The sequence below is a fragment of the Panthera pardus genome, unplaced genomic scaffold (genome assembly GCF_024362965.1).
Source record: "Panthera pardus isolate Hobbes unplaced genomic scaffold, ASM2436296v1 HiC_scaffold_7, whole genome shotgun sequence".
Taxonomy (NCBI): domain Eukaryota; kingdom Metazoa; phylum Chordata; class Mammalia; order Carnivora; family Felidae; genus Panthera; species Panthera pardus.
In genome coordinates this window covers 82,153,892-82,176,668 of record NW_026527002.1, presented here as the reverse complement: position 1 = coordinate 82,176,668, position 22,777 = coordinate 82,153,892, and the positions used below count along the sequence as shown (strand labels likewise).

Genomic DNA, 22,777 nt, shown 5'->3' with positions numbered 1-22,777 from the left:
GGGCTTCCTGACCAGCTTCCCCCCCCCCCCCCCCCGCCATAGCTTGGGGCCTTTTTCGCCCGGTGCGCAGGGGCACCCCCCACTGACCCACCCCACGAGGGCAGGCTACGTCCTGGCACGCCTACGCCAGCTGCTGAGGAGCGGATGGCTTTATTGGAAACCAGGGGTTACAGCAGCTTGCCTGCCCTCCCGGCCTCCAGGGGCCTCGTCTGGAATGGCAGGGGTTTGACCCTTGGTAGCAGGGAGCTCCTCAGGGCCCCATCGTGGGGGTTCAGGCGCAGACCCGGGCTGGCACTGCCGCGGGAGCCTCAGGCGAACTTGACCAGGCGGCCCAGGGTCTCGGCAGCCTTCGCGCGCACCAGGGGGGCTGGGTCCTTGAGCAGGAGCTGCAGCGCTGGGGGACGGGGAGCCACTATCAGGGTGCCCCGGCCCGGCCCCCTTCCCGGTGCCTGGAGCCTGGGGGGCCAGGACCCCATGGTGCACCCCCGCCTTGTGCGGGGGGCCACCCGCCCACCGCCCTCCTAAGACAGGCCTCTGCCGGGAGCGCCTGGGAGCCAACGGAAAGATAGTTTTTCCTTTTTTAGTGTTTTTTAAGCTCTTTTGGAACAGTTAAGAAGTTTCCGTGAATTACTAGAGACGATGAGGTCACCAGTGACAGGGGAAAAATCCTTGAAATCCAGGAAAATCACTTAGTCCCCTGGTGCCCACAGGTCAGGGAGGCCCCTTACAGGCGGCAGGTTGGAGGGGGGGGCGGGGCCGGGTCGGGGCTCAGCAGCCAACAGGTTGGGGGGGGCGGGGCCGGGGCTCAGCAGCCAACAGGTGGGGGGGCGGGGCCGGGTCGGGGCTCAGCAGCCAACAGGTGGGGGGGGGGGCGGGGCCGGGTCGGGGCTCAGCAGCCAACAGGGTGGGGGGGGCGGGGCCGGGTCGGGGCTCACCTGCCGTGATCTGCTCCAGGTCCACCTGTGGCTGGTGCTCGGGCTCCGCGTGCAGCACCAGGAACCCTGCGGCAAGGGCAGGGTCAGGGTAGGGCAGGGGCTCACACAGGTAGAAGGGGACGGTGGGGCAGGGCTCACCCATGAGCATGGGGGCGGCAGCACGGACGTCCTCCCAGCTGCTCTTGAAGTAGAAGAGGCTGGTGGCCGCCAGGCGGCCCAGCAGTTCCGGGAAGTGGTACATCTGCACAGAAGGCCTTTGGTCTCGGTCCCGGGCCCCCGGCCCCCTCCCCGGTACCCAGTGCACCCCACCCTCACCAGGAGCTTGCAGGTGGCGTTGAGGAACTCCCCGAAGTGCAGGCCCCGGCCCTCCTGTAGGTGCTTCTGGAAGACGGCCGCCAGCTCTTCATGCTGCAGGTTGGGGCCGCACAGGCGCAGGGCGAACCTGCAGGCCTGCAGGGCGTGAACTTGAGTCCCTGACCCGTGAGCGGGGCCCGGCTCGCTCGTCCCCGCCGGTGACTCACGTTGGTCACAGGGGCTTGGGGATCCTGCAGGTGCAGCAGCAGGGGCACCAGCCCAGCAACAACCTGCTCCAGGAAGACGTCTTCACAGCCCCCGTGGCACGCCTGGTTGAGGTGCCCGAAGAGGCGGATGGACGCAGAACGGAGCTCTGTCTTCTCCTGGTGGGGTGGGGTGGGGTGGGGTGGGGCGGGGCGGGAGGGCAGGTGTCAGCCAGCGCCGGGCTTCGGGCCCCCTCCCTGGGCCACCCTCCTTGTCCCTGTGGCACAGGCGCCTGGGGGCTGACCGAGACAGGCTGGCATGGGGAGCAGCTCCAGGCTGAGACCAGCCCTGAGCTCTAGGGGTGGGGTGGGGTGGAGGTGGGGGTGCCCCGGCCCGCGGGGGCCTGGGGAGCAGGCTCCAGGCCGCCTGGCAGGGGTGGGGGGCGGGGGGAGGCCGACCGGCCTGTCGGAGCCCCTGCACCCTGCCCGGCCTACGCTGTCGAAGAAGGGCCGGATCCGGATGGCAACGTGCAGCAGCACGGAGCGCAGGTCCTGGCGCTTCACCAGCTCCAGGAGCCTTGCCAGGCCCACCATGGCCTCCAGGGCCACCAGGCTGTGAGGGTCGTCCCTGTCGTCCAGCCCGCCGATCATGGCTGTCAGGAGCTGGGGGCCGTGGGCCTGCACCTGGGGGTGCCCCACACTCAGCTGTCACGGGGCCAGGGGGACCCGGCTCCCCACCCCGCAGGCTCGCCCCCCCCTGTGCTGCTCAGCGGGCCACCTCCCTGAAGGTCCCCGCTGCCCATACGGTGTCTGCCTGGGTCTCCCTGCCCACCGCAGCTCTTCTGTCCCTAAGTCACAGGCAGGGCAGCGGGGGCTGGGGGGAGGGGGGGGTGTGTGCGGTGACTGCCCTGCCCACTCACCTTCTCCGGGGAGCTGGAGGCGATGTTGGCCAGGCCTCGCAGCACCAGCCGCCGCACGCTGGCACTCGTGTCCTTCTGCCGCGCCGCCAGGTTGTCCAGCAGCGACTCCAGAAGCATCAGGTCGTTCACCACGTTGCTGTTGAGCAGCTGAAGGCAGAGGTGCTGTGACCACCTGCCACTGACCCTCCCCAGGCCCCCTCCCCCACCCCCAGGGCTCGCCCCACCCCGGCCGGTCCGGGCTGCCTCCGCAGCGGCGCCTGCTCCCCGCCACCGGGCAGCTCACACGCACGAGGAGTGGACGTGGCAGAGGCCAACTCGGCCTCCCTTGGTTCTCTCCAGTTCCTGACCCCGGCCACACCCCAGCTCCCAATGCTGTGGCCTTTGGGCAAGTCTTGGCATTGTCGGCCACAAGGGGGCATCCAAGGGAGGCTCGGGCCTTGTGGCTGCTGGTGCGTCCCCCCTGAGGGCCCAGCACAGACCGCACAGCCGAGGCCTCCACTGAACAGAGTGGGATTGTCACCAGACCCGGCCCGGCGGCCTCTGGACCCAGCAGCGCCAAGCAGGAACTGGGCGATGGCCCTGGCTGGCTGGGGAGGCCGGTGCCTGCCTGTGTGGAGGGGGCTTCCTTCCCCACCCTCCCAGGCCCTCAGCAGATCGGAACAAGGGACAAGTACCTCGGCCAGGAACGCTGTGGAGGTGACCCTCTGGATCTCATACACACTGCTCTGTGTGCACACGAGCGCCTTCATCACCAGGGGCAGCCGGGGGCCTGCACACTTGGCCATGGCGCTGTGGAAGGAGGCCACGCAGCGCAGGTGCTGGGACCTCGGTCTGCTCCGAAGCCACCCAAGCCAACGTGGACCCAAGGGGTTGCCCCTGCCTCCCAGCCTGCTTGGTCAAGGGCCCCGGCCCATAAGGCCCTCGCCCCAGGTGCCGAACCCTGAACATCCTCCCTCCCTAGCATCCTAGCCCACCTCACCAGGCCTCCGTAGAGGGGCCTTCCCGCTGTCCCCCACCCCGAGACTGTCAACGTGGCCAGAAGCTCAGAGCTGCGTTGGTGGCCTCTCCGCTTCCACACACGTGGCAGAGGCCCCAAGCTGGGCTCACTGGCTCCCAGGTGCCCCTAAATGTCTGCCGTCAGAGAGCCTGGCCTACTGTGCCTCAGCGGTGCTGGAGCCTGTGTGCAGGGGCACGGCCCCCTTACCTGGCCAGCCGGGTGACCCCCTCCTCGTGTCCTGCCGAGGTCCTGAGCAGCTGCCAGCCCCCCTCCAGCTCCACACGCCGCACCACGTCCTCATTCCCCCCCCGGAGCAGCATAGCCTGCAGAGCATCCACTGCGCAGCTGCGGGACACGCGGGGGTGGGTTTGGGGGGCGGGGTGAGGGCGGCAGAGGCCCCGTGCGTCCCTCTGCTCCGTACCATACGCACAGACCCGTGCTCTTGGGGAGCAGCCTCCCCTCTCTGGTCTCAAGCTGCTGAGACATCTGGCCACCCATCCCCCACGACGGGCAGCGTCCCCAAGACCCTCTGGAAGCAGGCAGGGCCCTCAGGCACTTTTAGGGTAACAACCAACAGCTTTTGTCCCTTGCTTTAAAGACCTTCATTAATTAAACTAAGACAAGAAGAAAAAGAAAACAAAATCGTTAACAAAAATGAACCCAAAAGACAGATTGGCGTCTGACTCTTCTTGCCCGGGCAGCACGGAGCCTTCGGATGAGTGCCTGGGAAACCCAGTGTCGGTGGGCAGGGCGGAGCAGGGTCTCCAAAGGCCTGGGGCTGTGGCTGCACCACAGACGTGTCTGGCCTCAGACATGCCCGACCCCCTGAGAATCAGGCTCTGTTCCTGCACCTAAGTCCCCTGCTTTCGCGTGTGCACAGCCACACCCACCCTGGGACACCCCGGAGCCCAAGGAGGGGACCACAGATGGGGCTCTGTGCCAGTGAGGAAGGGCCTCCCACCTGGGAGCCAGGATGTGCCCGGCTCCCTCTACAAACTCGGCCAGGGCTGGGCTGGGCTGGGCTGGGCTGGGCTGAGCCTGCTGCTGTGCCTGCTCCCACAGCCCTGCAGGCACTTGGCTCTCCTGTCTCCCCGGTTGGTGGGGGCCGCGCCCACGGGGCCCAGCTGGGGCACGCGGGGCTGGCAGCGGGCAGGCCGCAGGGGCACGGCCCATGGTCCCGGGTCGGGGGTGGGGGGTGGGGAGCAGCATCGGTCTGGCACCCGGGAGAACCTCACACCAAAACCCGAGGCCCGAAGAGAGCTCGTCAGGGCTCTCGGAACCCCACGTGGGAGCCTTAGGGCCATAGCAGCCCTGGCCCGGTGTTGACCTCGCCCCTGCGAGTGGCCACCTCTCACTCCAGGCCTCACACCGGCCTGCAGGTGCACGTGGCCCCGCACCGCCGGCCCTGGGAGCTCCCGGCCCAGGGTGGACACTTGACCTGACACGGCCAGCAACCGAGGTAGGGGCATCCACCAGGTGGCCTGCCTTTGACCAAGACGGCTCATCTAGGGCGATTTTTGGCTACGACGGATCTAAAGTGGGGAGATGCAGGTTTGGCTGAGAAGGCGCCTCCCCGGCTCGTCCAACCCGCTGCCCGGAGCTTTTACGGATGCGGCCCGTACTGTGGGCTGATGGGCCCCCTCTACCTGCGCCTGGCTCTGCACACGTCTCAGCTCAGGGGGTGGCAGCCCAGGGGCCCCGCTGAGGGCTCACGAGCCGTGGCGTGCAGTCCCGGCGGTGTCTGCCAGCGCATTCGCATTTTCTGCTTGGTCTGCGCAGAGCCCGGCGGGCTCCGGCACGCGGCCCCTCCCAGAGCGCCCGGGCCGCTCCGGCGGCGGGGCGGGGCGGGGCGTACCGACGCTGCCCCCGTCTGTCCCCACCAAGGGGCACGGGGCCCGTCCGGCCCCACGTGCCTGGAACGGGTGGGGAGCTCTGCAGGCCCTGGGGTATCAGCTTCCTCCCTTTGCCCTGTGGCCCCGGGGCAGTCGTTTGGGCTCCGAAGTGCCACTACGGTGGGCCCAGGGACGACCCCAGGGACCGACGCCCGAGCTGCTGAAGCCCTCCGCCCACCACCTCCCTCAAGCAGCTCCACCCTGCCTGTCCCGCTCTCCCGCCCCAGGGCCCATACCCCCAAAAAGAGCAGGGAGGTGAAGAGAGGGAAGGTGCCTGCACAGGCCAGTGGTGTGGGCGCTGGTGCTGAGCCCTGCCCGCGGGGCCGGGGATCTGACCCCTGTAAGGGGGCCCTGGGGAGAGGCGGTGAGGCCACTGCGTGGTTTCTGCCTGAAGAAGCGGCTCTGGTGCAGAGAGTAGAAGGAGCAGAGACCCAGGGCTGAGCACCGAGGCTGCAGACACGGGGGTGGAGGTGGGGGCTCAGCCCAGGCCCCGCGTGCACCCCGAATACTCCCTGTAGCCCCACCTCCCGAAAGGCGGTGCTACTCTGGGCCCACCTGAGTGTCCCCACACGGCCCCTGCGGGCCGCCCTGAGGACGGCACCACCCCACAGACTTGGGGCCGCCTCTCCCACGGTGCCTGTCCCGGACACGGCCCGAGGAAACCGCGCCGCCAGGGTGGACAGTGCAGCCTGGAACATCATCCCTGGGGCGGGGGGCAGCGGGGGGGGGGGGGGGGTCCCAGCTCCCCAGGCACACGCTAGCTCCTGAGTCTGAGTCGGGGCCCCAGTGTGGTGCCCGCCCTTCCCATGCTGTACGCCCCCGCCAGGACGCCAGGCACGCAGTAGTGCTGCGGCGCCAGAGGAGGAGCCGGTTACCTGCAGGGCTCGAGGCTCCTGGGGGCCACAGCTGAGCCCACGCTCCTCCTCTCCTTGGCCTGCAGGCTCCGGGGCAGCAGGACGCCCAGGGTGCAGCCGACCCGCAGCAGGAGCGCGGCAAACAGCTGTGGGTACAGCTCGAGCACCGCGGGCCCAGACTCCAGGGCGCTCAGGACCTCGTGCAGGGCACACGTGGCCTGCGGACAGGGGCCGCTTCAGGCTCAGCCCTCCCGCCGGAGCCCTTTCTAACGGGGCTGGCGACGGTGAAGGCTGGGCTCTGCACCCCAGAACCACACCAGCCCGAAGCCCCTGCCGGGCTGAGAGGTCTCGGTCCTGGGGCGGGGGGGGGGGGGGGTGAGCGGGAGGCCCCCGGGGCAGGAGGCAGGCACGGGGGCAGCGTGACCCCCTTGGGGACAGGCCTCCGACCATCTGCCCTTGCTTCCATAGCAGGAGGAGGAGGAAATTCTCACAGCTGCTTTTACTGCTGGAAATGTTGCCAAGCCAGGCTTGCTTTTTTCCGCAGGATGAAACGGAGCGGTTTCCCTTGGGGACCAACACCTGTGGGGCCTTTACGAGCCTGGGCTCCGAGCTGGCCTGGCTCCGGCGCCCCCATTAGCTGCCAGGTGCCTGAGGGGTGGCACCCAGGCCCCCTGTGGGGTCCTCCTCCTGCCAGGGGCAGCGCGGCCCCTCACCCGGCCCCCTCACCACGCAGGAAGCAGGCAGAAGGGGGCAACGCGCATCAGCCCCGGGGCCCCACTCACCGCAAGGGGCAGCAGCGTGGCCTCGCGGCCAGGAGAGCTGCTTAGCAGGAAGGCCCGGGTCTCCTTGAACGGGACGTCCCTGCTCATCTTCTCCAGGAGCAGCCCCAGGACCTGTGTGGTGAGGCTGGGCTCCAGGGCCAGCGCCCGCCACAGGGTGCAGGTGTGGCTGCCGCAGGGCAAAAGGACAGTCACCTCCAGGCCACCGCCGGCTCGGCTCCACACCCCAGATGCACCCACAAGACTCTGAGGGCTCCGCTCCGGGCAGGCGGTGCCCCGACCTGGCATCCAAACGAACCCACCCCGTCCCCTGACCCCGGTGAGCAGCACTGGCAATAGAGGGCAGGGAGAAAAGTCTCGGCCTGAACAGAGGCCCTGAAGTCCCCTGGGAGCTGCCAGAAGCAAACAGGAGGCTTTCCTGCAGGAGACAGCCTCGTTCGGCCTCGGGGGCGAGACCCCGCAGAAGCTACAGCTCTTAATACGCTTACAGACCGAAACGACAGACCTCAAGCACCTAACGGGAACCGGAAACTCCAAAACTCGATAAGCAACTTTTAAAATTTATTCGGAGAGAGAGCAGGGCAGAGGGGCAGACAGAACCCCCAGCAGGCTCTGCAGCGTCAGCAGAGCCCCACGCGAGACTCGAACTCACAAACCGTGAGTTCACGACCTGAGCCAAAACCAAGAGTCGGTCATCACTTAACCCACGGAGGCCCCCCCCCCGCCCTGAGGTGCCCCTCAATAAGCAACTCTGAAAGAGAACCCACGGCCCTTCGGAAACGACACACGGGACGCTGCGCCCCGCAGAGGCAACTGGCGGCAGCCCGAGCAGAGCAGGGGTGACGTGGGACAAGTGGAAGGTCACGGGAAGAAGTCACCTGCAGCCAGCACAAGAAAGACCAGTGGAAATTCAGAGACCAGAACCAGAGACGTGAGGGGTGGGGTGACAGGCTGTCCCAGAAGCACAGGGTGGAGAGAGGATCTGAAAAGACAAGGGCTGGCGAGTGTTCAGAACGCACGAGGACGAAGGAAAGCAGGCTGCGGGCCCCTGCCGGCAACAGGCGGGACACCAGTAACAAGCGCCCGGCCCGTGCGCAGCGGAGAAAAGCCGGAGGGCTTCCTTCAGAACGACAGCACTAGTGAGTCCCGTGGGAGTCAGAGAACAGCCACGTGCCCCCTCCCGGCACAGGAGACCGGCCCGACCCCAACGCCGACCCTACCAAAGTAATATCCCCGGAGGGCGGCCAGAGGAACGTGTCTTCCGATGGCAACAGTAAAGAGCTCGCCCCCCGCAGTCTGGAGGACCTACTTCAGGTGAAGGAGAGCGAGGGGCCAAGATGCCACCAGGAGAGAGGGACACCGGGGAGGCACGGGGCTTCGCCGCTGGGCAGCCCCGTCCACCTGCGTCCGGGGCAGGGCACGGCACGCTTCCGACACAGACACCAACGCGGAGGCGAATGGGTGTGCCACGTTCCGAGAATACTTCGCGTGTGGGCAAATTTTAATTCCGTGTGATTTTCACACATCATGAAATACTCTTTAAAAAATTTTTTTTCTAACCGTTTGTAAGTTTAAAATTCATTCTGGGCTCGCCAGCCGTACAAAAACAGGCGGTGGGTCACATTTGGCCCCCTGCGCCAGGACGCGGCCGGCGTGTCGCCCACGGCTGCAGCGCAGCATGACGACGAGCAGCGGCGCGTGCACCGCGAAGACAGCGCACTACCCCGAGGAAGCCAGGAGAAAATTGCATACGATTCTGCTTACACTGATTCTGTTTGAGTCCAAGATCAGGCAAAATGCCTGTCTGACGATAGCAGTCAGACAGCGGCGACCTTCGGGGTTTCGAGAAGGGCCGGGCGGGAGCCGCCTGGGGGATGGCCGCCTGCAGGCACGGGACGCTGCAGCCAGCAGTGTGGACAGTGTGTGCTCTTCAGCGAGAAGCAGGTGGCAGGTGCGTGAGCAGACCCAGCAGGGCCACTGACGGCGGGCAACACACGACCCTACCCTGTCCTGTAGGTGAGGACATGCCGGGGGCGGGGGGGGGGGGGGGGGGATGGGGGCAAAGGCCCGGGCTGCCCGAAGGGAGGCAGTCGTGAGCCAGGCTCTGCGCACTCGGGGTCACTCTCTCAGGGCAACCACTAGAAAAGAAAGAGGGCTGACAACTTCCAAACTAATTCAGGGGAAGACCAATCTATAAAAAGAGCCCGTCGGCCACAAGACACAAGAAAGATGATCAGGACAGAAGAGGAGCGGCAAAGAGGGGTCCCCGCTGAGGCCGCCGTCCCGTCCCACCGCGTCGGTGGGGAGATGCAGCCACTTACGCTGGAAGGACAGACGGACGAGGAAAGGTTGGCGGGGACGGGATGGAAATGCAGAAGGCACTCCCGGGGAGGAGGGGCCGTGACCGTGCGCTCACCCCCGCCCAGCGGCACACCCCCAGAGCGGACACGCGTCAGGGAGAATGGCGGCGCCCGACGGCGGGGCCGACGGTACCAACCGCGCCGGGGTCCGAGACCACTCCCAGCCATGCGCACGGCAAAGGCAGGACCAGGGCACGGTCCTCGGCCGGGAGAGACGCTCTCCTGTGAGGCTAGTGGGTGGAAACTCGTGGGCGGAAACTCGGGAGCTGGGGGTGTGAGTGGGGGTGCACGGGGTGGGGGGCTGGGGATGGCGACAGGCGCCCTGCAGAAGAGAAGCGGGGACAGAGAACGCGGGAAGGGGCCAGGGGTGCCGGGGCGCCACGCGGGCCAGACGGGACCCTCGAGTGCCGAGTCTGGGCTGACCTCGGCTTGCGGCCCAGGCGGCCGGGACCCCATCCGCCCCGAAGGCCGGCAGGCGCAGGGTACCTGTCAAAGGGCAGGGGGCCGCCCAGGAGGCTGGACACCACGGCCGCACAGTGCTGGGACGCCAGGAGGTACACGCTGTGCTGTGCGGCCTGCAGGACGTGCTCCTCTCGGGTCTCCTGCAGCTTCGAGCGCAGAACACTCACAATCTCGGGCACCTGTGGGGCGGGGACCGCGGGGGTCAGGCCCTGGGCACACCCGCCCCAGGAGGCGTTCCAGCGCCATCAGAGCCGCCAGCTGTGAGCCCCCCAGCCAGGGTCACGGGGGGCGGGAATCCCGCGGGATCACCGCCGGCCACCACGGAGAGAGATGCCACATCCCGGTGCGGGGACCCAGATTCCACGCAGGAGGCCACCAGAGCGGAGCGCGTGCCAGGGCACACACGGGCAGCATTTGCGTGACACATGGAGCACGGAGGCCGGCAGCTGCGATGGCCCCGCACGCCCCCACGTGGGGACGCAAGCCCCGGGCCCCTGGAGGCAGCGCGCGGCCGCCCTCGCCCAGCAAAGGCAAGGTAAGCGGTGGGCCGTGACAGCGAGGACCAGGAAGGGGACGCTCGTTCTTGGACCGCGGCTGGCAGGCTGCTGTCATCCCAGAAGCGAGAGGGGCCCTCCGGTGCAAGAAGGGGCAGCCAGAGCACAGCCCAGGCCCCGACGCGGCAAGCGGGCCCTCTTCTGGGCATGGGCTTGTCACTGTGGGTGCCCAGGGCTCTTGGGAAAGGGGTGCCAGGCCCCACCACGAGGATCCCCTACTGCCCCGGCCGCGCAGCGGGAAGACACCACAGTCCAAGACGACAGCAGACAGACGGCGGCAGGGACACAGTCCCTGGACAGGGACAGCCGACTGTGGACTCGGCCACCTCCCAGGTGCCCTGGCGGAGCCGGCCGAGGAGCCCACCCGGCGGCCGGGCAGCAGGAGGAGCAGGGAGGTACAGGTCTTGGCTCCGACCTGGAACCTTCCAGGCCAGGCCCATGCCTGCTCGTGTGGTAGAGTCTTGCAAGCGTGCGGGGCACAAGAGGTGCGCAACTGGGATGTTAGGAAACGTGGGAGGCCACGTGCCTGGAGTGGGGCAGGCCAGCGGTCCCTACCCGGCCATGGGGACCGGTGTCCTTACCACCGTTTCTCGAAAGGCTTGTCGCCACGATGACACTCGCTGCACAACTGTGGGTGCAGCAAGCGGATCCTGCTCCCACTGCCGCCTTCTCCCGCGCCGCCCGCCCCCCCCAGCTGCCGCTGCCGGGGTACAGAGTGTCCCTAACCCCAGCCCCAGGGCTCTGGCAGGAAGGAGGTGTTTTCCACACCGGCTGGGCCGGGGCCTGGCTCCCACTGATGCAGGAACATCTGTGGGCCCTTCCCGTCCGAGTTCACTGCTAAAGCGGCCAAGGCCAGCGGCGCTCCCCCTTCCCCTGGGCTCCCGGCCTGGACACACGCCTCGCTCGTGCACTTAACGTTCCCGTCCCTCCTGCACTAACGTAACCGTGGATCTTCCCCACGTGCGTCCGTCCCGGGGTGGGTTTTCGAGCCGGAGTGTGGCGGCTTCTCCTCCTTCCTTCACTTCGCTGCCTCCTGTCCGGGATATTGGCTCTTTCCCCGACTTGTCTCCTCAGAGGTGTTTCTAATCGTCTCCGTGGGTTTATCTGTCCCCTCTAGCGTTTTCCTTGCTCTTGCGGATTTTCTTCGGCGGCCGGAACCCACTGGGGCGCGTGAACGGCTCCGATCCGTGCGACTCGTGAGCGTGGCAGCAGGCCCCGGTGCTCGGCCGCGGGGGGGCCCGCGGGCTGGGGTCTGTGCCGGTGAGCCGGCTCCGTCCGGTCTCAGCCGGGGGTCTGCGTTCCGACAGCCTGCGCGCCCTCCACCTTCCGGGCAGCCCCAGGGCTCACCTTCACCGGCCCTGCGCCCGTGCCCCAGGCTGGGGTCCACCCCTCACGGCGCGGTCTCCCGCCGTGCGCTCTCTTCACGGCTCCGCCGAGCCAGGACGCGCCACGCGGTCCAGCCCTCGGCGGTCTCTCGTACAGACACAGGGTCGTGCCGCGCGAGGACACTGCCATCACCCCAGGGAAGCCGCGTGTGCGTTAACCACCCGGCCCCGGCCCCTGACCCCCTCCCGGCCCTGTGGACTCACACACTAGGTGGCCTCTGGTGGCTGCTGTCTTTCATGGGGCACAACGTTTTCAAGGCTCATCCACGCGGAGCGTGTTTCATACTTCACTCCTCCGGGTTGCCGAGTGACATTTGAGCGTACGGGTGGGATGTGTTTTATTTACGTTTATTAACCGGCAGACATTCAGGTTCCTTCATTTGGCCATTAAGCACAATGCTGCCGTGAGCGTCTACATGCCGGTCTTCGCGGGGACGTCTGTCTCCACGTCTCTCGGGCACGCGCCTGAGCCGGGGGCCGCCGGGCCGGAGCTGCCGGGAGGCCTCCACAGCAGCAGCCCCGTTTCGCTTGCAGAGGGTCTCCTCTCACCTGTTCCCCTTGGCTTCGCCAGCACACGTCCCCCCAACCCAGAGAACCCCCCAACCCAACCTCCCTCCCGAGACGACCCAGGTCAGGAGCCGGCGCCCTCCCGTCTTGCCCTCTGCGCTCACGCTACGACACGCTCTGTTTCACCATCGCTGCACGCTGGGGCCGGGGGCCCTCGGTCCGGTCACGCCGCCCGCCAAGACCACGTTTTCTGATTCCGTGTCGGAGACGTTCAACAGTGCCCTGGTGTCCCTAAGAGGGCCCCCCGCCAAGGCCTCTCAGGGCAGGGAGGAAAGTGGTGGCCCGCGTGACCTCCGCAGGTGCAGGATGCGAGCGTGCCCGTCACGCAGAAGACGGAGGTGCGTGTCACAGACGCGCTGAAGCACGAGCCCGGCCGTCAGCAGTCCCGCTCCGCGGGGCGAGGGGGCTGCGTGTCGCGTCTGTGGGCCGAAGCTGGGAAGGGTACCGTGCAGGCGGCAGCACCCTGAGCCCCCGCCGGCGGGTGCGGCACGCCGGGCCCATGAAAGGAGCCTTCCTCTGTCGGGAACGGGGGCTCCAAAAAAACAAACCAGGCAGAAGCTTCACGACAACGGATTTGGTGGTGATTCTTTGGCCATGACACCCAAGGAACAGGCAACGAAGGCAAAAACCTAGGCCTGCGTCGGATCGGAAAACCTTTTGTGCGCGAGGAGCACCTGGCAACTCCTGATCTCAGGGCCTAGGTTCAACGCCCCCCCGCCACACCCCGCCCCAGGCACGGAGCCTCTTACAAAACAACGACGACTTTTAGGTGTCCGAGGACACAATCGAGGGCTACAGAATGGGAAAACACTCCCGGGTCACACACCCGATACTGTGCTGGTGGTCAGGCCATACAGAGAACCGCACAGCCAACAACAACAGACCAAACAACGTCATCTCAAAACGGGCAAAGGTCACAGACAGGTCTCCCAGAAGACAGACAAATGGCCAAGTGCGTCGTCAGGAATCCTGAGGGAAATGAAGTCAAAAGCACTCTGAGGGGCCACCTCACACCCAGCAGGAGGGCTGCGATCAACAAAACAAAAACAAGTGTGGCTGAGGACTCGGGGAAAGGGAGCCCTCTGCACGGCTGGCGGTGCGGCCGCCGTGGGAACAGAGGAGGCTCCTCCAAACGTTCAGAGAGGCCCGAACGACCCAGCGCCCCCGCCGTGGGCAATTCACCCAAGGGCCAGCCGTCTGCACACCCGTTACAGCAGCACTCACAGCCGGATGGACACCCGGAGTGCGGCCCGTGTACCCACGCACCAGGAACACCAGCGGCCCCGGCCTCCAAACTGGCCCGTCCCCTCCACGCGCATGGGGCCTCCGGGGCCCCTCTCTACCACTCAGGTCCAAGCGGGGGAGCCCCGCTGAGTGCAGAATAAAATCCCAGCCTTCCCCCAGCAAACCCTGCCGTGGCCGTGCCCTCCCGTCACACCTGCAGCCCGTTGGCAAGTGCCTCCCGAGGGGACACCCTCTCTCTCCAGGGTCACCGCGCACAGCTCTCCTGCCACGTGGCCCTTTCTGATACTCTTCCACCTTCTCCATCAGCAAACTCCTGTTCGTCCCTCCCTGAGAAGGTACTTGTGGCATATACGTGTCCGTGTGCCCACGAGTGCGTACACATGTGCGTGCGTATCTCTGACGGAGAGCTCGTATCCGGAATACATAAAGTCCTGGCTCAGATCAACAGGAGAAACGCAGACAACCCAGAAAAAAAATGGGCAAGGCACGGGTGTCTCCGGCTGCGCACGGCACACACGTACAAAAGCGTTCAACTTCACGAGCCACCAGAGAAACGCGAGTCCCGCTCAACATGGAGCCGCCACTCACCCCCAGGACGACGCGGACCAGTGCCGGCAATGGTGCGGCCTGTGTCCCCGACAGAAACACACCCTCGTGCGGCCCACGGCAACGCGGCCCCTCCTGGGAACCGCACGCGTGCCCACCGAGGCGGCAGCCAGGCGGTGCGCAGGCGCGGGCGACGGTGTGCGTGACCTCACGCCGGCAGGGGCGGCACACGAGGGCACGAAGGGTGTGAGTCCGTCTCTACGGGGTACGAACCAGCCGGTGCTCCGCACTGCAGGGAGGCAGGGGCAGCCTGCGGGGTGTCGGCTTGGGGGACCGGGGACTCCGGAGCGGGCGGACGCCTGTGCGTGCACATCCGTGGGAGCCCCCAGGACGAGTTCGTGCTCTGCTGGGACGCTCCACTTCCAGAGGGAGCCTCAAACCCCTCCTGGCCAACAGGCCCGCCTCTCAGGGATTCACAGGGCGGGCGCTGAAGCAGCCACCCGACCCCTGGAGCCCACCTCGCGCCCGCGGGGACCCGAGCGCGGAACGTGTCAGCCGTCACTGCACACGCGCTGACGCAGGGCCGCTGCTGACGCACGACTGGGAACAACTACGCAGACAGCCACCTGAGCTCCCAAGGGCACACAGAGGTGACAGGGTGAACGGGAAGGCCACAAGGAGCAGGCGGCACGTGAGCGCCCCGGGCAGGGCCCCCGTGGGCCAGCCAGCTGTGGGACTCTCCGAAGGGCCCGGAGCAGAGGGCCCAGCCAGTGCCCACCCGCCGCAGGGCTCTGCGCCCCCCGCATTTTCCTTCCCCTTCCCCTTCCTTTTTCCAGGCCCCAGCCCGGCCCCTCCCCTCCCTGCCCCGCCCCGCCCCCCTCACCTTCTCCTGGAGCATGCTCCCTCGCTCCCTCAGCAGGCAGTTGACCATGATGGTAGCCGCCCTCGAACAGTTCTTGTCCGGGTCTCCCAGACTCTCAAACAAGGTCAGCAGGAGGCTGATGAGTTGCTCTGGCGGGAGGCGCTTGGCAATAATCTAGGACGACGGCTGTGTCAGAAGAACTGAGCCGGTGGGGACACAGACCCAGCATCCCGGGGTCAGGGGCTGCCGGGTGCCTCTTCCAGCCGCCCTCGCCCCCTCGTGGGTGCGGGGGCGAGGTGGCGGCTCGCGCACAGGAGGCGCGCTGGGGCTGAAGCCTGGCCCTGCCGGGACACGGGGTGCCTCCGGGACCTGCCTGACCCAGGCCCCTGGAAGGTAGTCCGGGGGCGGCTGCCCTCCTGACCCGTGGGGTGGCCTGCAGGTGTCCAGACTGCAGGGTCAAGGGTGGGGGGTGGCACATCCGCCCTGAGCAGCCCAGCCACGGACCGGAGCCCCCTCCTCGTCTGGTCAGCACAGCAGAGCGAGCCACTCATTAAAGCAGACAGACAGCACACAGAACGGAAGGGACACAAAACCACAGACGGCAGCCGCGCCACGTCTGGCCCCAGCCGCACACCTCCCACTCCACCCGGAGTCCCCCAGCGCTGCGTCTTTTCCTCCCGCCGAGTCCTCCCTCCCCACCCAGGAAGGGCCCCGTTCACCCCCTCCCTTCCTTCTTCCGCAGGAGAGCACGCCGCCTCGGGACCCGAGGGCCAGGTCCAGATACCAGATGGCGTAGGAGTGCCGTCCTGGCGTGGGGGCTCACAGCGCAGGCTGGGGCAGCTTCCTCGGCTCTCTGGAGCCGGCAGCTGAGCTCCCGACGCCCCTGCTGCTGGGCCTCGGAGGGCTGACCCCAGGAAGGTGGAAGCGGGGCCAGCCCGCTGGCCCCGTGGCACACCCACCCGGCGCCCTGCAGAGCCCGTGGCATGCTCGGAGCTGGCTGCTGTGACGGCGCCACCCCGGCGGGTACCTGGGCTATGCTGTGGCAGGTGTGGAAGAGGACGGCGGGGTCGGGGTGCACGAGGCCTTCTTTGAGGGCGAGGAGCTGCTCGGCCACATCATCCCGGTAGTCACGGGAGAAGCCTTCAGAGGCAAGGCAGAGGGAGGCCGGGCAGGTGCTTCCCTGGCCCCCAAGGCCCAGGCTCCACCCCCTCCTCCCTCCAGCAGCTCTGTCCAGCCAGGGGCTCACCCTCATAGCCCAGCTGGAGGTACAGCAGGGCGTGGACGCAGCTCACAGCCTCCTGGCGGGTGGCAGGCCACAAGTCCGCACACCGTGGGGAGAAGAGGCCAATGAGGAGGCCCAGGTTGTGGAAGGGCACCAGGGCCTGGAGAGGCAGAAGGAGGGGGCCCTCGTGCAACACTGGGGGGGACAGAGAGAAGGGCCAGGCCCCCCAAGATGCCAGGAGTGGGCAGGTGTCCCTGCACCAGCTGGACCCAGGCACAGGCAGGGGTGTGACCAGTACAGCTCCTCGGTGAGCTGCTCCCCTGCCAGGACCCCTAAGAGGAGGAGGGTCCGGCAGCAGGTGTGTGCGGGCAGAGGGGCGATCAGGAGATAAAGAGGGAGTTCCCACGGGCAGCAGAGGGGGGCAGGGCTCTGCTGATCCTGGCCAGGAGGCGTGGGACGTTCCCTCCCCTAGAACACAGGTCCCGTCAGGTGAAGGGCTGCGTGAGATCTCCTTTCGCCCTAGCGGGGTCCCGGGCCCATCTTCCGGGGCCTAGTCTTCCCGGCCAGATACAGAGCCCTGCCTGCCCCACGCTGAACAAACGGCCTTGCGACATCAGTTGCACACCGCTCGGTCTCCTGCCTCCACCTGCCCCCATCGGCCCGCCACGCATGAGGCCTCCTGGGGAAGCGCCCGCACCCTGTCCGTGCACAGGCGCCTTTAAGGGAGAGTCAGGCTCCGCCGCTCTGAGGGCTCGGCTGAAGGCCCTCACCCTGGCCGTAGGCTGCAGGGAGGACCTTGGGGGCCAGCCACCGTTCCTCCCAGCGAGGCCAGACATCTGTCACCTCACACACAAAGGTGAACTCTGCTTAGACTGGGCTTATGTGAAAAGCAGGCCAGGAAAGAATTTGTGGGAAAAGGCCACCTAAGCTCGCTCAGAAGCGAAAACCATCCAGACACAGGCAGCAGGTCCAGCGAGACAAACAATCAGGGTCTGGGTAGGTAAAAAACCAAAACAAAACAACAAACAAACAAACAAACAAAAAACCAAGAGAAAAGACCACAAGCATCTACTCCTGATAAACATCCTCATTAAGACAGACCAGGGGTGCCCAGGTCGCTCAGTCGGTTAGGCCGACTTTGGCTCAGGTCATGATCTCACTGTCCGTGAGCTTGAGCCCCACGATGGGCTTCGTGCTGATGGTCGCATACCCCGCTTGGGATTCTCTCTCCGCGCCCCTCCTCTCCTCTCCCACCCGTGTGCATTCTCTCTCTCACAAAGTAACAGATACACTTAAGAAAAGAAAGACGCAGCTGGAACAGGATAGAGGATACCTAGCAGTGCAACTATCTAGAGGCTGGGGGCCGCTGTCAGTCCCCACTTTGTTCTGGAAACACCAGGCAACACGAGAGGCCGAGAGGCACAGGTGTTGGGGGGAAAGGCCAAATTATCAGCATCTGTAAGCGACACGACTGTGCTTCTGGAAGCACAAGAGAACTAACGCTCATTAGAAACGACGACGGGTCTTACGAACCGCCTCGCGTCTCAGAGTCCACAAACCCCCGCTTTCCGTGTGCGCTAACTACAGTCACAGTTACTGACAGCGCTTGCAGAAGGCGCTTCGCTGGCAAAGGCACCAAAATCTCTCACGGCAGAGCGGCGTGAAGATGCCGTCCCCGCGTTTCCGAGCGGCCTGGGTGGAAAGACCTATTACTGACGGATGCTCAACGAGTTAATCCATCGGTCCCACGCAATCCCTATCAAAATCACAACAGGGGTGTTTCAGGACGACGCGAAATTTATCCGAGGATCACCCAGACCAACGGCCTTGTGCGCACAGCCGCGAAGCCCCGACAGCGTGGCCCCGAGCCCCCCCCGAAGTGCCAGACAACCACGCGCTTCCCGGACCGAGCCCCTTCGCAGCCCACCCCTACTGCTCCAGAACCCCTGCCTCTGCCCAAACGTCCTCGCTTTCTTTTACCCGGCCCCCACCTCCCCTTCCCCGCAGCTGACGCGGGGGCTCCCGAGGAGAGGGGTGCCCGTCAGGTTTTACTCTGAGTGGCCAGCCCTGAGGACGACTCCTGGTCCCGACCGGCCCCTCTGGGCGCATCTCCGGAAAGAGGATGGCGGGGCCCCCGGAATGTGGAACCGCCAGAGGAGCACCGGGGAGCTGGGAGGGTGCTGTGGGACGTGGGGGCCACGCACAGCAGCCCCCAGGCCAGGGGACCCAGGACCGAGGCCGGAGCAGGGGAGTCGCCTGGTACTCACGCTGACGTGCAGGTGCTCCAGGAAGTGCTGCAGCAGGCAGGCGCTTAGGCCCAGCGCCCGCACCCTCTCGTGGCCCCGCGGGGACCTGATCCACGGGCTCAGGTGCTGGGGGAGAGGGGGCTTCGCGTGGGTGCCGGGGCAGGGCTGAGCCCGGGAAGCAGCAGCCTGCGCACTGCGGGAGGCTCGGCGCCCCTGCCAGGCCACCCGTCCCCAGCCGGCGGGCCGGGTCACGGCAGGTCGCCTGCTACCGCTGGGGCTCCGTCCCCGTCCCGTTGGCCCGGCCCGCAGACGTGGCCACCCCAGGCGGACCGAGAGCGAACCAGGCCTACCAGGGGACGGGCTGCCTTTGCAAGCAGGTCAGTCTCGCCCCTGCGACTGCAGCGCCGGAAAGGGCAGGGAGGGGTGCGGCTTGGCTACCACGTGGCCGCTCCGCCATCCCGACAGCCCTAGAGGGTCAGGAGCTCACATCCGGTGCCCAAGTGGTCTCTCCATCCCCGTGCCACGCAGTGGAGGGGAGGCGAGGGGAGGCTCCTGTGTGGGCCCACCCCCATCCGCCCACCTGTCCAGGCAGGGCAGCCCTCCTGTTCACAGACGCCCCTCCCATACACTTGCAGAGAGCACCGAACTCCCCGGCGCCCCCGGAGCAGGCAGAGCCAGGAAAACCAGGCACGGGGCCGGCTGCCGGGGGCGGGGGGCGGGGGGGGCACCCCCAGGGCAGGGCACACCCACCGCACACCTCCACCATGATCTGCAGGCCCTGCGGGGTCATGTTCCGCCGAAGGAGGCTTGTCAGCAAATCCTCAAGGGCGTGCATGGTGTCCAGGTACAGTGACTAGAAAGAGATGAGGCCACCAGTGACCCCGGTGCCTGCAGCGGCCTGCCCGCTGCCCGCCGTGGATGCAGGGTGATACCTCCTGGCGGTCCTCCTCCTCCTCGGGCTCAGGCAGCACAGCCATGACGCTGTGTAGACAGCCGCGGATCAAGTCCGCCTGCACTCGCTCTTCCAGCGCTGGCTCCAGGGAGCTGAACCGCAGTCAAGGCCCCGTGCCACACCCCTTGTCCAGAGGGCACGTGCACGGAGGGCCCCCCCACAGCCCCCCTCACACCCGGAGGAAAGGATACACCAGGTAAGTGCAGGCAAGCATGGCCTTCTTCCGAATGGGCGTTCTCAGGGAGTCTGGGGGCTCTGCCTTGATGAACTCCTAGGGGAGCCAGCCCCGTGACTCAGCCCTTGGCCCAAGCACCAGCCTTCCTCCTGGTCAGCCATCTGCCCGGCGCTGGCTTCTGGCCAACTCTGTCCCCCAACCCAAGTGGGTGCCGGGCCCCTCGCTGCATGCGCCACCCCCCCCACCCCCCCCCCACCCCCCCACCCCGTCGTCTCCAGGCCCACCTCCCCCGTCTAGGGCAGCGCCCTGGGAGCCACCCTAGCACCGGCCGGGCCCCGCCCAGAGCTCACCATCATCTGTGCCACCAGCTCCGCTTTCCTCGAGAAGTGGAAAGAGCCAGCCTGGGCACTGCTGCAGATGGCCTGGCTGGCCATGCACACACTCTGGATGAGACACAGCTTCAGAGCCGGGTCCTGGAAGGACACAGGACTGCAGGGGGGCCACCAACGCCCGCCCCCACAGCACGGCTCTGCCCCCAGGTGGGCGGCCGCTGCCTCTCTGCCCTTGGGGTGGAATCCAGAACAGAAGGCCACCCAGAGTGACAGCCCTCAGGCCCCGCAGCCACACACGTTCCTCCCTGAGGGGCTCTCAGCCTGTCCTCCTCCAGCTCTTGCCACGCAGACCAGGAGGCCTGGAGCCCCCGTGGCACTCGGCTCTCGGCCTGGCTCGGGCAGACAGCACGCTGTGTCCCCTGCACCCTGGGGTGTGGCTGGAAGGGCACCTCAAGGTGGGAGGAGAAGGGAACACGCCCAAGAAGAGCCCCAGCAGAGCGGGACTGTCCCCTGCCTGTCCCACCGACTCGGCCTCTGGGGAGTCAGGAAAGGGGGTGTGGGGAGCTGTCCTGGGGGCACGAAGTCCAGGAAGAGACAAGTCTCAGAATACCCTCCCCTCCAGCCAACCCCAGGAGACCCCAGAGGGTCTCCTCTTCAAGGGGAAGGCCCAGCCACTCCTAGAGAGGTGTTAGTGCCCAGTTAGTGCCAGAGATCCCAGAGAGGAAACACGTTAGTGAGGCTCGGCAGGAGGTGGGCGTCGTGAGCATCGGGGAGCAGAGCCCCAGCCTGTGGCCTGCCAGCCAGCCGCTCAGAAGCCCTCCGGCCATCCTTCTGTCCACCCACCACCCAGCATCCAGGCCGGGACACTAGCTCCTGGGCCCCTACTGTGGCTGTAAGAGGAGAAGCTGCTCCGAGGTGAGTGGGGACCCGTCCCGGCACGATGCTCCCCGATGCTATCCCTGGGGACTGGGACCGGGGAGCCCCAGGGGGCGTCCCCCTGGCTTCTGCCCCTGAAGCTCACAACCAGGCCAGCCCAGGGAAAAGAGAAAAGGCATAGTTCACACTTAGCCCCTACACACTGTACCTTGGTCTCTACCTTTATTCCCAGAACCTGACAACAAAAGTGAAGTGAGTTAAAACGCGACGCTCTGGCGGTGATGTCCCTGCCCCGCCTGCGTGGCGCCCCCCACGCCAGCAGTCTGCCGAGGCGCCCACCTTGGTGCTGAAGTACTGGAATATGTTCCGGAGGATGTCCGACTCGACCTTGGCCAGCACCAGCTCGCGGGGGGCCCGTGCTGCCACGTGGCCGTAGCACAGGATCAGAGTTGACTTCACCTTTTCCACCTCATTCTCACTTCGGTCCTGAGAGGCCAGAGGGGTCGGCGGGGCCTCGGTTACGGGCCATTACCTGCCCCCCATAGGAAGCCTTGTGCTCAGAACCCCCAGGTCCCTCCGGAAGAAGGGCTGAGCTGGCCAGCCACGTCAGAGGCATAACCGAAGGAGCGGAGGGCGCCACCGGAGAGTCCCTCCGCCGGGGACGGGACGGGACAGGCAGGCCAGCCACGGGCCCGCTGGGGACAGAGCAGCAGAAGGGAAAGCGCTGAGCGGTGGACCACGATGGGAGAGGTGGGCAGAAGGGAGGGCTGGGAGCTGAGAGCCAACTCGGGGGCCGGGGCAGGGGGGGGCAGGGGCCCCTGCCCTCTCAGTGGCTGCTCTGGAGCCCTTCCACCCGGCCCGGACTTGAGATTCTGTAACTGCCACAGGCACCAGGAGACGAGGACTGGGGTGGCGGAAGGGGCAGCGGTCCTTGCCCCTTGCATCAGGCTTCCCCAAGAATGCAGCCTTCGCTGGCCACCGGGGGGCAGAGGACACGCACACAGCAGGCGGGCAGTCCCATCCTGGCCCCTGGGAGCCCCCTCAGAGCCCACGGCCAGCACAGGACTGCCCCTTGTCATACCCACCAGCCCCACCCCCAAAGAAGCACGGACCGGATGCCACCTCCCTGCCCTGGCCCCAACCGGCAGGCTGCCTGAGCCCAGGAAGCTCCAGAACCCGCAGCCGCAGGACCCCAAATCACAGCAGCACGGCCAAGGCAGAAGCACGGCTGGTCCCACCCAGATGCCCCCCACCACCGCCCCAGCGGTCACCCTGACCCCTGTACCTTAAAAATGTTGAAAATGCCGGTGGATCTTCTGAACACGTCTGACCTCATGAAGTCCTCCAGCTGGGCCAGGACATCATCCAGGTGAGAGGCGGCACAGATCCCGAAGCAACAGGCGAGGCCCTGGGAGACGCACAGGTGCGCTCACACCTGGGCAAGGACAGGGGTGGGAAGGAGCCCCCTGCGCACGCACACGCTCCAGAGAGGTGCAGTCACACGCGCAAGCACGCACGCACGCACACGCCGAGTGCCTGAGGGGAGAGAGAGGCTCTGGGGAGGGCACCACCTCGCGCTCAGCCTCCTCCTGGTGTCTGGCCGTCTCCAGAAGCTCTTGCAGATGCTTCCTCACCACCTCCTTGCTCGAAGCGGCACCCAGCGTGGTTCCGATGCATTTATACAGGAAGTTCTGCAACAGAGCCAAGGAGCACGGCCGCGCCCGACGCCTGAGTGCGGGAGCGCCGAGCAGACGCGGGAGGGGCCGCCGGGCACCCACGACGGTGGCCACCTCGAGGAGTGGGGGCGATGGGCTCCTGCACCCCCAGCCGTGGGCCTCTGGGAGGAGGCTCACGGGCCCTCCCTCTCTGGCTCTGCCAGGGCCACAGGCCACTGGAGACAGGTTCGTGCAGAAGATCACATGGAATCAAGGCAAAAGAACAGTAGCCTAAGGACGCTGCCCAGACCCCCCCCCCCGGGGCACCCCCTCCCGTGCACCTTCTCCTGGGGCGTCCCGTTGTAGCAGGGCAGCTGTCTGCACATCTCTAGGCTCAGCTGGCAAATCCACGTGTTGTCAGACACGACCGCCAGAGTGTCCCGAAGGAACTGTGGGCAGGGGCC

At 66.7% G+C, this 22,777-nt stretch overlaps 1 protein-coding gene across 9 annotated transcripts in view; it reads right to left on the bottom strand.

The window, feature by feature from the left end:
* Window positions 1-131: 131 nt before the first annotated feature.
* MROH1 (maestro heat like repeat family member 1) overlaps window positions 132-22,777 on the bottom strand; it is a 62,318-nt gene continuing 39,672 nt past the window's right edge. For 6 of the 9 annotated variants that reach the window (XM_053896272.1, XM_053896273.1, XM_053896269.1 and 3 more), the window contains 25 exons: window positions 22,655-22,762; window positions 22,230-22,349; window positions 21,944-22,066; window positions 20,998-21,144; window positions 20,867-20,893; window positions 19,801-19,923; window positions 19,467-19,546; window positions 19,256-19,367; window positions 19,081-19,176; window positions 18,345-18,449; window positions 16,102-16,237; window positions 15,883-15,995; window positions 14,877-15,029; window positions 9,721-9,875; window positions 6,878-7,043; window positions 6,117-6,313; window positions 3,557-3,694; window positions 3,027-3,141; window positions 2,353-2,499; window positions 1,928-2,116; window positions 1,457-1,612; window positions 1,251-1,385; window positions 1,074-1,176; window positions 936-1,001; window positions 132-412 (listed from right to left, as the gene is read on the bottom strand). In XM_053896272.1, the coding sequence (XP_053752247.1) occupies window positions 309-412; window positions 936-1,001; window positions 1,074-1,176; window positions 1,251-1,385; window positions 1,457-1,612; window positions 1,928-2,116; window positions 2,353-2,499; window positions 3,027-3,141; window positions 3,557-3,694; window positions 6,117-6,313; window positions 6,878-7,043; window positions 9,721-9,875; window positions 14,877-15,029; window positions 15,883-15,995; window positions 16,102-16,237; window positions 18,345-18,449; window positions 19,081-19,176; window positions 19,256-19,367; window positions 19,467-19,546; window positions 19,801-19,923; window positions 20,867-20,893; window positions 20,998-21,144; window positions 21,944-22,066; window positions 22,230-22,349; window positions 22,655-22,762 (3,114 nt within the window). In that variant the 3' untranslated portion in view covers window positions 132-308. The remainder of the gene's footprint in view (window positions 413-935; window positions 1,002-1,073; window positions 1,177-1,250; window positions 1,386-1,456; window positions 1,613-1,927; window positions 2,117-2,352; window positions 2,500-3,026; window positions 3,142-3,556; window positions 3,695-6,116; window positions 6,314-6,877; window positions 7,044-9,720; window positions 9,876-14,876; window positions 15,030-15,882; window positions 15,996-16,101; window positions 16,238-18,344; window positions 18,450-19,080; window positions 19,177-19,255; window positions 19,368-19,466; window positions 19,547-19,800; window positions 19,924-20,866; window positions 20,894-20,997; window positions 21,145-21,943; window positions 22,067-22,229; window positions 22,350-22,654; window positions 22,763-22,777) is intronic. The other 3 variants (XM_019435074.2, XM_053896274.1, XM_053896275.1) reach the window with 3 other exon arrangements.